This window comes from Lineus longissimus, chromosome 16 (assembly GCF_910592395.1).
Source record: "Lineus longissimus chromosome 16, tnLinLong1.2, whole genome shotgun sequence".
In the NCBI taxonomy this organism is placed as follows: Eukaryota; Metazoa; Nemertea; class Pilidiophora; order Heteronemertea; family Lineidae; genus Lineus; species Lineus longissimus.
The window spans coordinates 12,824,287-12,838,268 of NC_088323.1; the positions used below are offsets into that span (position 1 = coordinate 12,824,287).

General features: G+C 40.7%; 1 protein-coding gene across 2 annotated transcripts; it reads right to left on the minus strand.

Moving 5' to 3' along the window:
- Nucleotides 1–446: 446 nt before the first annotated feature.
- LOC135500269 (sepiapterin reductase-like) lies at nt 447–13,977 on the minus strand. Of its 2 annotated transcripts, XR_010449411.1 has the most exons (4): nt 13,421–13,977; nt 12,717–12,869; nt 3,184–6,633; nt 448–2,689 (listed from the first exon to the last, which is right to left on the minus strand). XR_010449411.1 is itself a non-coding variant. In XM_064791615.1 (3 exons), the coding sequence occupies exons 1-3, from the start codon at nt 13,962–13,964 to the stop codon at nt 6,485–6,487; spliced, it is 846 nt and encodes a 281-aa protein (XP_064647685.1). In that variant the 5' UTR covers nt 13,965–13,977; the 3' UTR covers nt 447–6,484. The 2 variants fall into 2 exon arrangements, 1 of the variants encoding a protein (XP_064647685.1); XM_064791615.1 differs by having other exon boundaries at nt 447–6,633.
- Nucleotides 13,978–13,982: the final 5 nt, after the last annotated feature.

A 13,982-nucleotide genomic window follows, 5' to 3' on the forward strand; every position in this document is an offset into this window, starting at 1 on the left:
CGGGGGATCTTAGGTCTTAGGTCTTGGTTTTGTATACACCCGTGAATCATCCAGCTGCAACGATTACCGCCATACAGGGCAGATCATAAGACTGTCAATCTTGACACTAGAGGCGCTTATTTCGTTCCTTACAACGCAATTTGAAATTGAAATTTCGGCACTTGTAAGATTGTAAGACAGTATGAATAGGAAAACTAGTCCATTCGTAAATGTTATGACCGCATATCTCTTTCATCCTGACGTCACCAGTGGTTTTAAATACGATGTAGGAGTATCAAAAACCTGTATCTCAGGATGCATCGTTAGGGGCTCAGGTGGGCAAACGTCTGGTCGTACTTAGTTTGTGTCTTATCAATGGTCACCTCAAAACCTAACAGCATCTTTTCATTTTAGTAACCATGGCAATGCTCAAGGAAGGCCTCATTACGTTGGACATACTCGTCATTACTCCATGCAATTGGTGACGCAGGTTGACAGATTCGAGAACAGAACATGAAATAACTATTGTTCGAACGACATATCCATGACATGTAATATTTATTTGTAATACAATCCTTAATCGTTTGGCATCTATGACACAGCATATAACAACAGTCAAGATAAGTATTTTACAGGAATACTGTACTCGGATTAATTTCAGGTATAAATTTTAATTGAAATTGACTCTCGGTCAAGAAGACAGCACAAATTTAAATTTCTCAAGAACTGAGAAATTTCACACAATAAAATATGTCACCTTGAATATTGTAAAACGCCAAATTTTCATGGGCGGTTTATTTTGGCGGATTTTGCAAATATTCTCGATTTGTAAAAATAAAGATCGCACAAGATCAATTGTCATCCTCGAAATAAAAATCACGAAAATTAATTTTTTTAGAACTTTCAAATTGCAAAGGTGTGAATATTTGGCTGTTTTACAATATTACTATTTAGCTTGAATGACAAAATAAGTGGAAAATATCATCACACGGTAATGGTGGACAGGTATGCTGTCCTTTAAACTGGTCGGTCGAAATTATAACAAGTCTCCAATTCAATCAACATCATGTTTGACGAACATTGATAAATAAGTTTGATAAATTTGGCGTTGTTTGTTTATGCCTAGTCATAATAAAGCGACTATGACCAGCGGAGCAATTTTTAAAATACATGCAGGCGTACTATTAAATATCAAGATGAAATCGAGAAAGGTTTACCAGGTAAGATTCAGCTGCAGGTGGGAAATTACGAAGTGGCTATGGACACAGCAGACTGCTGTGGACGCAGGAACAAGTTGGTTGCATGCACAGCAGAGGCGAATTAACATAACCGCGTCATCAGTGACGTCAGCTGGAGAAAAAATGGTGGTGGCAGTGGCGGTGGAAGAACTACCCGCTTCCCTTCAAGTTGGCGCCAAATTCTCATCCTTTTCCCGCCTTCCAAACAGCTCTCTTTCGGTATCAGAAGCAACACAACGTTGAAACCTCAGGTGACAATGGTCCCGTAGTAGTTTTTCTGATCCCATTCTACATCTGGCTACGACCCCAAAGGAAATCTAAGGCGAATGGAGCCCAGGTTTTTGGATGGCATGTGTGCCATATGACCAAAACAGTTTTCTCTAGCCAGCGAAGTCTGCTGTGAACTCTAGACAATGCGCGTGCCTGTACATTGTATACACAGCATGTTGTGTATTCAAGAGAAAATGTTGCTAGGATTCACAGCAGGTAGCATCAAATCGGAGGCGGGGCTTTATAATAGCATTCCGCGAAGATGACGTCACTGCAGCTGCTGCCCTCTATTTTCCCATCGCTGAATTACAGGCAATGTCGGACAAACATGCGGTTTCGTAATGGATTCAGGCTTTCTAACTAGGGCAGTTAGATTCAATCTGGCACATGTCCGAGTGTTGGAAATACTACATAATTGTTCTGAATATTTCTCTCTCTGACTCTCATTCATGCTAAAAACAATGCAGGGTCAAAGATAATTGACTTTGAAATAAGCTCAAATAGGTAGAAATAAGTGTCGATGTCCGACTGTCACGTGACTAAAACGTCTTCAATATCTTATGCAAATGACCTTGTGAGCTATAAATAGTAACTTCGCGGAATGCTATAAGCCTAATGAGCATTGATATAAAACGCTGTGAACATAAAACTACTGTCTGTTGCATACACAGCATGCTGTGTACATATCCTCTTCCAAAAAATTATCATATCATGGCCCATTCCAAAATATTTACCAAGTGATAAAAACAAAAAGTTGATTTTTACTAGATTTGACTAAATACATGTACAGTCTGGCTCATAATAATATCAACACCTACTTCATATGCTATTTCGCCAGCTAATGGACCAAATTCAATGCGGTTTTCAGCATATTGTCAGAAATTTTGTTTTCTAATCATACATTATAGCAGGAATGTGATTGCATAAGTTCTCCATTATGTAATCAGCTATTTAAAAACCCTTCCAAAAGAACTTTTTTATTTCGAACTTTTTTGAAGCCTTTTTCTTTTGAATCATAAAACACAAAGTTCTAAGAATCTTGGTTTTTAGTTCATTAAAATCAACCAATCAGAACTCCATATGGCAATTTTGAGAGAGCGCACTTAGATCAAAATAGTAGGTGACTATGACCAGCATACCAATTTTTTGACAAAATTAGTTGAAAATATCATCACACGGTAATGGTGGACAGGTATGCTGTCCTTTAAAGGTCACCTGCAACACTCTTTACCTTAGGGAAAAAATGATAGGGCATAAGATAACAAGCACAGTGGTGAAAACCGCATAAAAAGCAAACTACCCATCTTCAGGTTATGGCAGGTAGAAAATTCAAACATTCCAGGTGGTGCAGGAAGGACAAACTGATGATGTAGATTGTGCTGTACTGAAATAAAGTTTTTTAGAGTTTCATGCCTATATTTTAAAATTGCACATTTACCTGTTCCCTAAAAGCTCATACCTGTGACAAGGTAATTAAAATATAAGCATGAAACTATCAAAACTTTATTTCAGTACAGCACAATGTACATCATTAATTTGTTCTTCCTGCACCACCTGGAATGTTTGAATTACAAACTGCTATAACTTTAAGATGAGTAGTTTGATTTTTATGCGGTTTTCACACTTGTGTTTCTTATGTTATGCCCTATAGTTTTATACCCCAAGTTAGAATTTTAATAAAAGCATTTCAGGTCACCTTTAAACTGGTCGGTCGAAATTATAACAAGTCTCCAATTCAATCAACATCATGTTTGATGAACATTGATAAATAAGTTTGATAACTTTAGCGTTGTTTTTATATGCCTAGTCATAAAGCGACTATGACCATCGTAGCAATTTTTTTTAAAAATGCAGGCGTATTATTAAATATCAAGATGTGCTCTATTGTTGGAATGGCAACCATTGTGTTGTATGCACAGTGTGTCCCATTAAATTTCATTTATTCTGTTATATCTTCACCATCACTTGTTTGATTTTGATGAATATGCTAAAACCACATTGCATTTGGCGCATTAGTGTGGGAAATATCATTTGAAGTAGGTGTTGATATCAATATGAGCTAGACTGTACTTTGTACATTGTAACAATGTACTGTCAGCCACCCATGCACCCATCCCAGGGACAAAGAAAATGATACGCAATCTGGAATATATATAATAATATTTGAAAAAATATATCAATATTATAATGAAACGGCCAGGGGCCATTGTGCTCACCGTATAGATATTTGGTGCTTTGCAATTCATCCAGGTTAAGAAACATTTTACATGTATAGTATATAGGTCAAACCAAAGTCGGTACGACATGTGATGTATCGTTGCTTGGAGTAAGTACCATAAGAATATCATCAAAAACAAGTCACTAATAAACGAGATATTGCACTTTTTACCTATTTTAGTTTTGGCCTCCTGGTAGCCAAGTTGAGTACCAGATCAGATCGAAATTCGGTGTCCGAGGTTACATGACGTAGGGAGTCATGTGTACCAAATTTCAAGTTCATATCTTTAGTGGTTAAGAAAAGTGCCATAGTTACACTCAAACGACCAATTTAAGCCATTTGACCTCTGTGACCTTGAAAAGCAGGTCAAATCAAAAACTCATATGATATGTGATGTATCCTTGCTAGGAGAACCTACCATAAAAATGTTATTGAAAACGAATCACTAATAAGCGAGATATCACACTTTCTAGGTTTTCACTTTTGGCCCCCTGGTGGCCAAGTCGAGAATCAGACCGGACTGAAATTCAGGGTCAGAGGTCAGCTGACCTAGGGGGTCCTTTGTACAAAGTCTCAAGTTCATAGCCTTAAGGGTTAACAAACGTGCCACAGTTACGCTCAAATGGCCAATTTACGCCATTTGACCTCTGTGACCTTGACAGGAACGTCAAATCAAAAACCCGTATCATATGTGATGTACCCTTGCTAAGAGTATCTACCATAAATTTTTACCAAAAACTAATCAGTAATAAGCGAGATATGGCACTATTCAAATTTTTGGTTTTGGCCCCCTGGTGGCCAAGTTAAGAATCAGACCGGACTGAAAATCATTGTCACAGGTCATCTGACCTAGGGGGTTATGTGTACTAAGTTTAAAGTTCATAGCTTTAGTGGTTAAGAAACATGCCATAGTTACACACAAACAGCCAATTCACACCATTTGACCTCTGTGAAAATAAGATGTATCCTTGCTCTGAGTACCTACCATAAAATAAAATTGAAAACAAGTCACTTTTTACTTTTTTTAGTTTTGGCCTCCTGGTGGCCAAGGATCAGATCAGACTGAAATTCGGTGTCAGAGGTTATATCATGTAGGGAGTCATGTGTACTAAATTTCAAGTTCATAGCTTTATTGGTTAAGAAACGTGCCACAGTTACACTCAAATGGCAAATTTATGCCATTTGACCTCTATGACCTTGAAAAGTAGGTCAAATCAAAAACACGCATGATATGTGATATATCCTTGCTAGGAGAACCTACCATAAAAATTTCATCAAAAACAAATTACTAATAAGTGAGATATCACACTATTTATGTTTTCAGTTTTGGCCCCCTAGTGGCCAAGTCAAGAAATAGACATACCGAAATTCAGTGTCAGAGGTCATCTGACCTAGGGGGTCATGCATACAAAGTTTTGAGTCCATAGCCCTAGCTGTAGCGGTTAAGAAACGTGCCATTGTTTTAGAAATAGGATACAACGACGACGACGACGGACGACGGACACTGCGGTGTTGTATAGACTCCCCTACGGTGAGCCAAAAAGAATATGGAAGCCTTAGCTTTAGCAGATCTCTAAAATAAAACAAAATACAGGCCAGTGCAGAGACACTGTGTTCATTACATGTACATTGCAGAACATAGGTTTTGGTAAACAAAGTACCCTTAGGACCAATCAATCCTCACCAAATTATATATGTTTTAATAAGAACCCTTTACCAATATCATAATAAAATATTACAACATTCCAATACCACTTGCCTGAAGAAAGAGAGAGATTTTACTATAGACAATCAGTGTTATTGGTCTACACACAGCACAAAAAAAAAAACGCATTCAAATGTGATGTTTTTACGTCTTTTGTTGTTTTTTCAAGCAAAATATCTTCCTGGCCATTCAGCTGCACTTAGGTCATATCTTCAACTTAAATCCTAATATGGGCACCTCTTATTTAGGCGCTCCTTTTTTCGCATCGTCAGCATGTCATGTTTTCTGGTCAGAATGCTGGTCTTCATACCAGAAACGTTACTTTTCATGTTTTCTTGTGCTTGTCCATAGCATTTTGAGACCATATCTTCGGATTTTTAGCTGTGAATATGCTTCAAAGGAGGGACGAATTGTACCTGCGTTGAAACATTACAAATACAGTAGAACCTCTCTATTAAGGACACCATCGGGACTGACAAGTGCTGTCCTTAATACATGTAAAGAGGTGACCGGATTAGAGAGGGGCAAGTTGAATGGAAACAACCAATTCGGGACCAAAACTAATGTCCTTAATATAGAGGTCGTCCTTGATAGAGAGGTGTCCGCTAAGGGGATGGATGAAAACTGTGGATGCCCAACTGGAATGTGGTGAGAACCAAGCCATAAGAGCTGCTCTTTCTATATCGGGTGGCCCAAAAAAATCACTGTAACACTATTAATATCTCAAAAACGTCCCTATTGAGTAACTTAACTTTTATCCAAATCAATGACATGATTTTCTGTGTTAGTGGTACCGACTGAATTCAAAGTGAAAGGAGCTAACCTGCTAAAGCAGGAACACAATTTGATACCAAAACTTGCAATCCAGGAAAATTGAATTTTTGCTATTTTTTACCGGCCATTTCAGGTGTTTGTCCTCGAGATGTTGGGGAAAGGTCTAATGCATTTTTTATGGTCACCCAATGCATGTAATGTGAGACTAGATAGATTCACGACTGACATGGCAAGTTTTACCTGCACATGGTCTAAGGAAAGCAGGACAAGAGCTTAACCCAAGTCACACCATACCAATTATTAACTGTTATTTGTTTTCTCGCTGGCAGTGTCGCTGACATCGAAATAATCTATGTGCGCTCCAGATTCAAACGTGTTTGTCTCCAGAATTTGAATCAACTTCTTGACGGAGACATCACAGGTAAGCAGGCCTCCTTTTTGGTGCATATCTGAAAATGAAAAGAATATACAATGTATTTTGTTTAAACACAGATGATTAACTCCAGGTGGCGCTGGTGTCAATAACAATCATTCTCCAAGCAGATCAAAGGCTCTCTCTGCCAGTACTGACTTCCATTACATCATGAGAGGCTTCTCTCTCTGCCGGCACTGACTTCCATTACATCATGAGAGGCTACTCTCTCTGCCAGTACTGACTTCCATTACATCATGAGAGGCAACTCTCTCTGCCAGTACTGACTTCCATAACATCATGAGAGGCTAGTCTCTCTACCAGTACTGACTTCCATTACATCATGAGAGGCTTCTCTCTCTACCACTACTGACTTCCATTACATCATGAGAGGCTAGTCTCTCTACCAATACTGACTTCCATTACATCATGAGAGGTTTCTGTCTCTACCAGTACTGACTTCCATTACATCATGAGAGGCTACTCTCTCTACCAGTACTGACTTCCATCACATCATGAGAGGCTAGTCTCTCTACCAGTACTGACTTCCATTACATCATGAGAGGCAACTCTGTCTACCAGAACTGACTTCCATTAAATCATGAGAGGGTACTCTCTCTACCAGTACTGACTTCCATTACATCATGAGAGGCTACTCCCTCTGCCAGTACCGACTTCCATTACATCATGAGACGCTACTCTCTCTACCAGTACTGACTTCCATTACATCATGAGACGCTACTCTCTCTACCAGTACTGACTTCCATTAAATCATGAGAGGGTACTCTCTCTACCAGTACTGACTTCCATTATATCATGAGAGGCTTCTCTCTCTACCACCACTGACTTCCATTACATCATGAGAGGCTTCTCTCTCTACCACTACTGACTTCCATTACATCATGGGAGGCTTCTCTCTCTACCAGTACTGACTTCCATTACATCATGAAAGGCTTCTCTCCCTACCAGTACTGACTTCCATTACATCATGAGAGGCTTCTCCCTCTGTCAGTACTGACTTCCATTACATCATGAGAGGCTTCTCTCTCTGTCAGTACTGACTTCCATTACATTATGAGAGGCTTCTCTCTCTACCACTACTGACTTCCATCACATCATGAGAGTCTTCTCTCTCTGTCAGTACTGACTTCCATTACACTACGAGAGGCTTCTCTCTCTACCACTACTGACTTCCATCACATCATGAGAGTCTTCTCTCTCTGTCAGTACTGACTTCCATTACATCATGAGAGGCTTCTCTCTCTACCAGTACTGACTTCTATTACATCATGAGAGGCTACTCTCTCTACCAGTACTGACTTCCATTACATCATGAGAGGCTTCTCTCTCTACCAGTACTGACTTCCATTACATCATGAGAGGCAACTCTCTCTACCAGTACTGACTTCCATTACATCATGAGAGGCTTCTCTCTCTGTCAGTACTGACTTCCATTACATCATGAGAGGCTAGTCTCTCTACCAGTACTGACTTCCATTACATCATGAGAGGCTACTCTCTCTACCAGTACTGACTTCCATTACATCATGAGAGGCTTCTCTCTCTAACAGTACTGACTTCCATTACATCATGAGAGGCAACTCTCTCTACCAGTACTGACTTCCATTACATCATGAGAGGCTTCTCTCTCTGTCAGTTCTGACTTCAATTACATCATGAGAGGCTTCTCTCTCTACCACTACTGACTTCCATTACATCATGAGAGGCTTCTCTCTCTGTCAGTACTGACTTCCATTACATCATGAGAGGCTACTCTCTCTACCAGTACTGACTTCCATTACATCATGAGAGGCTACTCTCTCTACCAGTACTGACTTCCATTACATCATGAGAGGCTACTCTCTCTACCAGTACTGACTTCCATTACATCATGAGAGGCTAGTCTCTCTACCAGTACTGACTTCCATTACATTATGAGAGGCTTCTCTCTCTACCAGTACTGACTTCCATTACATCATGAGAGGCTACTCTCTCTGCTAGTACTGACTTCCATTACATCATGAGAGGCTTCTCTCTCTACCAGTACTGACTTCCATTACATCATGAGAGGCTTCTCTCTCTACCAGTACTGACTTCCATTACATCATGAGAGGCTAGTCTCTCTACCAGTACTGACTTCCATTACATCATGAGAGGCTTCTCTCTGTACCAGTACTGACTTCCATTACATCATGAGAGGCTACTCTCTACCAGTACTGACTTCCATTACATCATGAGAGGCTACTCTCTCTACCAGTACTGACTTCCATTACATCATGAGAGGCTTCTCTCTCTACCAGTACTGACTTCCATTACATCATGAGAGGCTACTCTCTCTACCAGTACTGACTTCCATTACATCATGAGAGGCCAGTCTCTCTACCAGTACTGACTTCCATTACATCATGAGAGGCTAGTCTCTCTACCAGTACTGACTTCCATTACATCATGAGAGGCTTCTCTCTCTACCAGTACTGACTTCCATTACATCATGAGAGGCTACTCTCTACCAGTACTGACTTCCATTACATCATGATAGGCTACTCTCTCTGCAAGTGCTGACTCCCATCACATCATGAGAGGCTTCTCTCTCTGTCAGTACTGACTTCCATCACATCATGAGAGGCTACTCTCTCTGCCAGCACTGACTTCCATTACATCATGAGAGGCTACTCTCTCTGCCAGTACTGACTTCCATTACATCATGAGAGGCTACTCTCTCTGCCAGTACTGACTTCCATTACATCATGAGAGGCTACTCTCTCTACCAGTACTGACTTCCATTACATCATGAGAGGCTACTCTCTCTACCAGTACTGACTTCCATTACATCATGAGAGGCTAGTCTCTCTACCAGTACTGACTTCCATTACATCATGAGAGGCTTCTCTCTCTACCAGTACTGGCTTCCATTACATCATGAGAGGCTCCTCTCTCTACCAGTACTGACTTCCATTACATCATGAGAGGTTTCTCTCTCTGTCAGTACTGACTTCCATCACATCATGAGAGTCTACTCTCTCTACCAGTACTGACTTCCATTACATCATGAGAGGCTACTCTCTCTACCAGTACTGACTTCCATTACATCATGAGAGGCTACTCTCTCTACCAGTACTGGCTTCCATTACATCATGAGAGGCTACTCTCTCTGCCAGTACTGACTTCCATTACATCATGAGAGGTTTCTGTCTCTACCAGTACGGACTTCCATTACATCATGAGAGGCTACTCTCTCTACCAGTACTGACTTCCATTACATCATGAGAGGCTAGTCTCTCTGCCAGCACTGACTTCCATTACATCATGAGAGGTTTCTCTCTCTACCAGTACTGACTTCCATTACATCATGAGAGGCTTCTCTCTCTGCAAGTGCTGACTTCCATTACATCATGAGAGGCTTCTCTCTCTGTCAGTACTGACTTCCATCACATCATGAGAGGCTACTCTCTCTGCCAGCACTGACTTCCATTACATCATGAGAGGCTACTCTCTCTGCCAGTACTGACTTCCATTACATCATGAGAGGCTACTCTCTCTACCAGTACTGACTTCCATTACATCATGAGAGGCTACTCTCTCTACCAGTACTGACTTCCATTACATCATGAGAGGCTTCTCTCTCTGTCATTACTGACTTCCATTACATCATGAGAGGCTTCTCTCTCTGTCAGTACTGACTTCCATTACATCATGAGAGGCTTCTCTCTCTACCACTACTGACTTCCATTACATCATGAGAGGCTTCTCTCTCTGTCAGTACTGACTTCCATTACATCATGAGAGGCTTCTCTCTCTGTCAGTACTGACTTCCATTACATCATGAGAGGCTTCTCTCTTTGCCAGAACTGACTTTCATTACATCATTAGCTCCTGGGCAAGGCATAGGTGCGTGGTGATATCCGAATCAACACATTAATCAATGCAATTAGCAATTGATCAGTCCCCACAATACCCATCATAAAATACATAGGAACCAGCCTTTGTGGACACCTCTCCATTCAGGACACTAGTTTTGGTCCCACATTAGTTGTTTCCATTTAATTTGATCTCTCTAATCAGGAAACCTCTCCAAAGAGAGCACTTGTCAGTCCGAAAGGCTGTCCGCAATAGAGAGGTTCTACTGTAGTTATTATACATAGTATTACTTTTCAGATTGTGTGTATCAGTTGATTATGGGCCGATGGTAGCAACACGCAGTGGATCCAAAATGGTTGCCTTTGTTGGCAGTCGCATAACACCTTAGTCCCGGGACGTAAGACGAGGGAGTCTAGAATAGTTCATGAGGAACCCAGATTGACAGTGCACAGAAACAATACTTCTATCACACACAAAAATCGGGAAAAAAATCCTAGTATTTTTTAGGATTGTAGAAGTGATGCAGGCATGTTGTTTATTGATCACAGACTTGACCAGCAATGTGAAGATGGCACCACTGTACCGTTGGTCGATTAGGTACACTTAAGTTAAACTTTAAAGGGGATTTCACACACCAACGATTCAGCCTACTTTTTACATTTTCTCGAGCGGTGAAAATGAACCGTCTCATTTCCTATTTATAACTCACACAACGTAGTGAGTGTAATGGTTACGTATGTATACACTGTATGTAAAGTGTAAACAAAATTCATATATCCATCATGTCCATCGAATCTGAAATAATTGGTGCAGACCCATGACAATTCTGGTTCCGGTACAGTTTGTCGCATTCCATACGGGCTGCACGTTGGCCGATCCTGCATTCATGACGCGCCGCACCCACAGTTACGACGTCGGACGTGAATCCCACTGTTTCCTTCCTCGTGACGCAATTCTTTCATGACGTCATGAGCCATTGACCATTCATACAAGTAGATTTATTCACACCGGCGCCACTGAAGTGCGGGTGTGGGACATCATGTATTTAAAAATCGTCTGCTAGGACATACAGTTGTGTGAGTTCACTAGAGCTTGCTCTTTACATATTAAATTTGGCTAGATTATAAATGTCTGCTGAACATGTGGACAATAGGGTCCGCACCGGGGTACCAATACCATTCAGCAGCTTGCGTAAGACTTGACGATGCTTTGATACCTACTGAGGTGCGGGAAGGGCAATGTACTTGTCGTAGGAAATACGCTTACCTTACACCATTACCTTACACCATTACATCTGCAGAATAGGGCAATAGCATGCCGCGAAGTTACTATTTATAGCTCACAAGATCATTTGCATAAGATATTGATGACGTTTTAGTCACGTGACAGGCGGACATCGACACTTATTTCTACGCATTTGAGCTTATTCCAAAGTAAATTATCTTTGACCCTGCATTGTTTTTAGCATGAATGATACCATAGAGTCAGAGAGAGAAATATTCAGAACAATTATGTAGTATTTCCAACACTCGGACATGTGCCAGATTGAATCTAACTGCCCAAGTTAGAAAGCCTGAATCCATTACGAAACCGCATGTTTGTCCGACATTGCCTGTAATTCAGCAATGGGGAAATAGAGGGCAGCAGCTGCAGTGACGTTATCTTCGCGGAATGCTATTGTGATTCAGTTTATTCGTATTTTGTGTCTGTTGTTTGACATTTTGCATAAATCAAAAAAATACCTCAAAAAACGGCCCAGTATAGAGAGGTTGCGATGGAACCATAGTCACGAGGGTACCCCCCCCCCCCCCCCCCCCGGTAAAGCTGTATTTTTACCTAATCCAAGTTAGTTGTCTTTTTTATGGTTGTCTTTTTTACCTGTCAGTGTCACACCCATTGTCACTTTACCTAGATGATGGCATTTTATGCCAAATAATTGCAAACAATTCTAAAATTTCACTGGAGGTGGTACGTTTCACTACTTTTTTCACAGATTATTCAAATTTTTTATGTAGGCACCTATTGGGCATCTGTACATGTTGACCCAATAGGTCAATTGTGACCTTATTTTGACCTAGTTATCAAGTTCACAGAGGTCTAACTCTAAAAGTGTCATTGATATTGCCACATTTTGTCATATCTAAAAGTTTTTTTTTAAAACCTCCATGTCTCATTTCATCTACTACTAAATAATTTCCAGGTGAACACAATGTCCTCAGGACATTTCATTTTGCCAAATAATTCTTGGCCGAGATCACCTACCCAGGAAGACTTCTCTCATGTCATTGTCACCAGTGACTGTCCTCGCAAGCATCTGCATGTCAGTGTCGAGAGGTCCAGGGGCGTAACTCAGGACTCTGATGGAAGGCTCCTCAACGGCTAACACATTGAACCACATGTCCCGGGCAGTCTTACCTGAAGGAAATAAAGCTGATTTGACAATTTTCTAAAAAAAAGCAATTTACATAAAAACACAGAGTTTACCTTCCTAATTGATAAACCCTGCAGGCTGTGGATTCCACTGGTCAAATAGCTTATGATTTAAATTAAAATTGAGACAGAACTTTTCAACATCCCGACAATTGACAGAGCCAGTCAAAATGTTCCACCTCCATCATTTGCAGAAATTTGCTTGCAAATCAGGCCTACTGGTTATTCCACTGTAAACAAAGTGCAAAAGAGCGAGCAGACCGACCTGTATGTAAAAAATAATGAATGTGATAAATGATAAAGTTATGACCATGAGGACAACACAACAATGGCAGATGACCAAGCGACTGATAGAATAGTCACTTTTACACCAGTCAGAGGAAGCCACTGCTGGCCCAAACAAACCTAAATATAGGCACAACGAACAAAAGAACATGTGGTGTGCGACCATGCGGTCTTTTATTTGCTGCTTGTTTGTTGTGGCAAGCAGTGGCTTCCTCTGCCTGGAGTGCGGGCCTCTATATAAGTATATTTACCGGTACAATACAACGCCCAAGTTTTAAACGGTTGCAGAGCACATATTGACGATATGTTTATACATAAAACATCTCGTTTTTCACTGGCAGGAAAATGGTGTAAAAACACATTGTTCAGAATTGCTGGCGATGTTATGTTCACGTTCCAATATTCCTGATATTCGGCCGCATCCATGAAGTCCGAAACTTTTTTACTGACGTCGCCGAGACTAGCCGCATTATGAACGATGATGACCTGGTTAAAACACTGGAAGTCAGCATGGGCCGTGGTCATAGTGTCCTTCAAAAGTCTATCAAACAAGGCATCTGAACACTGTGACAAATCAACTGGCTGAAGGGAAATGGTCAGTTCCAAATCTGGGACATTTTTCAGAATCTGGGTTTTGGTTTCTTCCAAACCATCTTTGTTTCGTGCAAGAAGCAGGATAAAGGATTGCTTCCCCAGCTTCTTGGCTAGGTTAACTGCAAGACTACGCCCTAAACCACGGCTTGCACCAGTCACAAGCAGGAAGGTTTTCCGGTCGAAAATTGGGGACTTTTTCATGTTTCTGATGTTGGCCAT

Bases quoted from the DNA above. Each gene is read 5' to 3' on its own strand.
- LOC135500269 (XM_064791615.1), bottom strand. From the start codon at position 13,964: ATGAAAAAGTCCCCAATTTTCGACCGGAAAACCTTCCTGCTTGTGACT. The intron at 12,870-13,420 runs GTAAATATACTT...TATTTCCTTCAG, and splicing joins TTGGGCGTTGTATTGTACCG to GTAAGACTGCCCGGGACATG. The intron at 6,634-12,716 runs GTAGGTGATCTC...TTTCATTTTCAG, and splicing joins CATGAGAGAAGTCTTCCTGG to ATATGCACCAAAAAGGAGGC.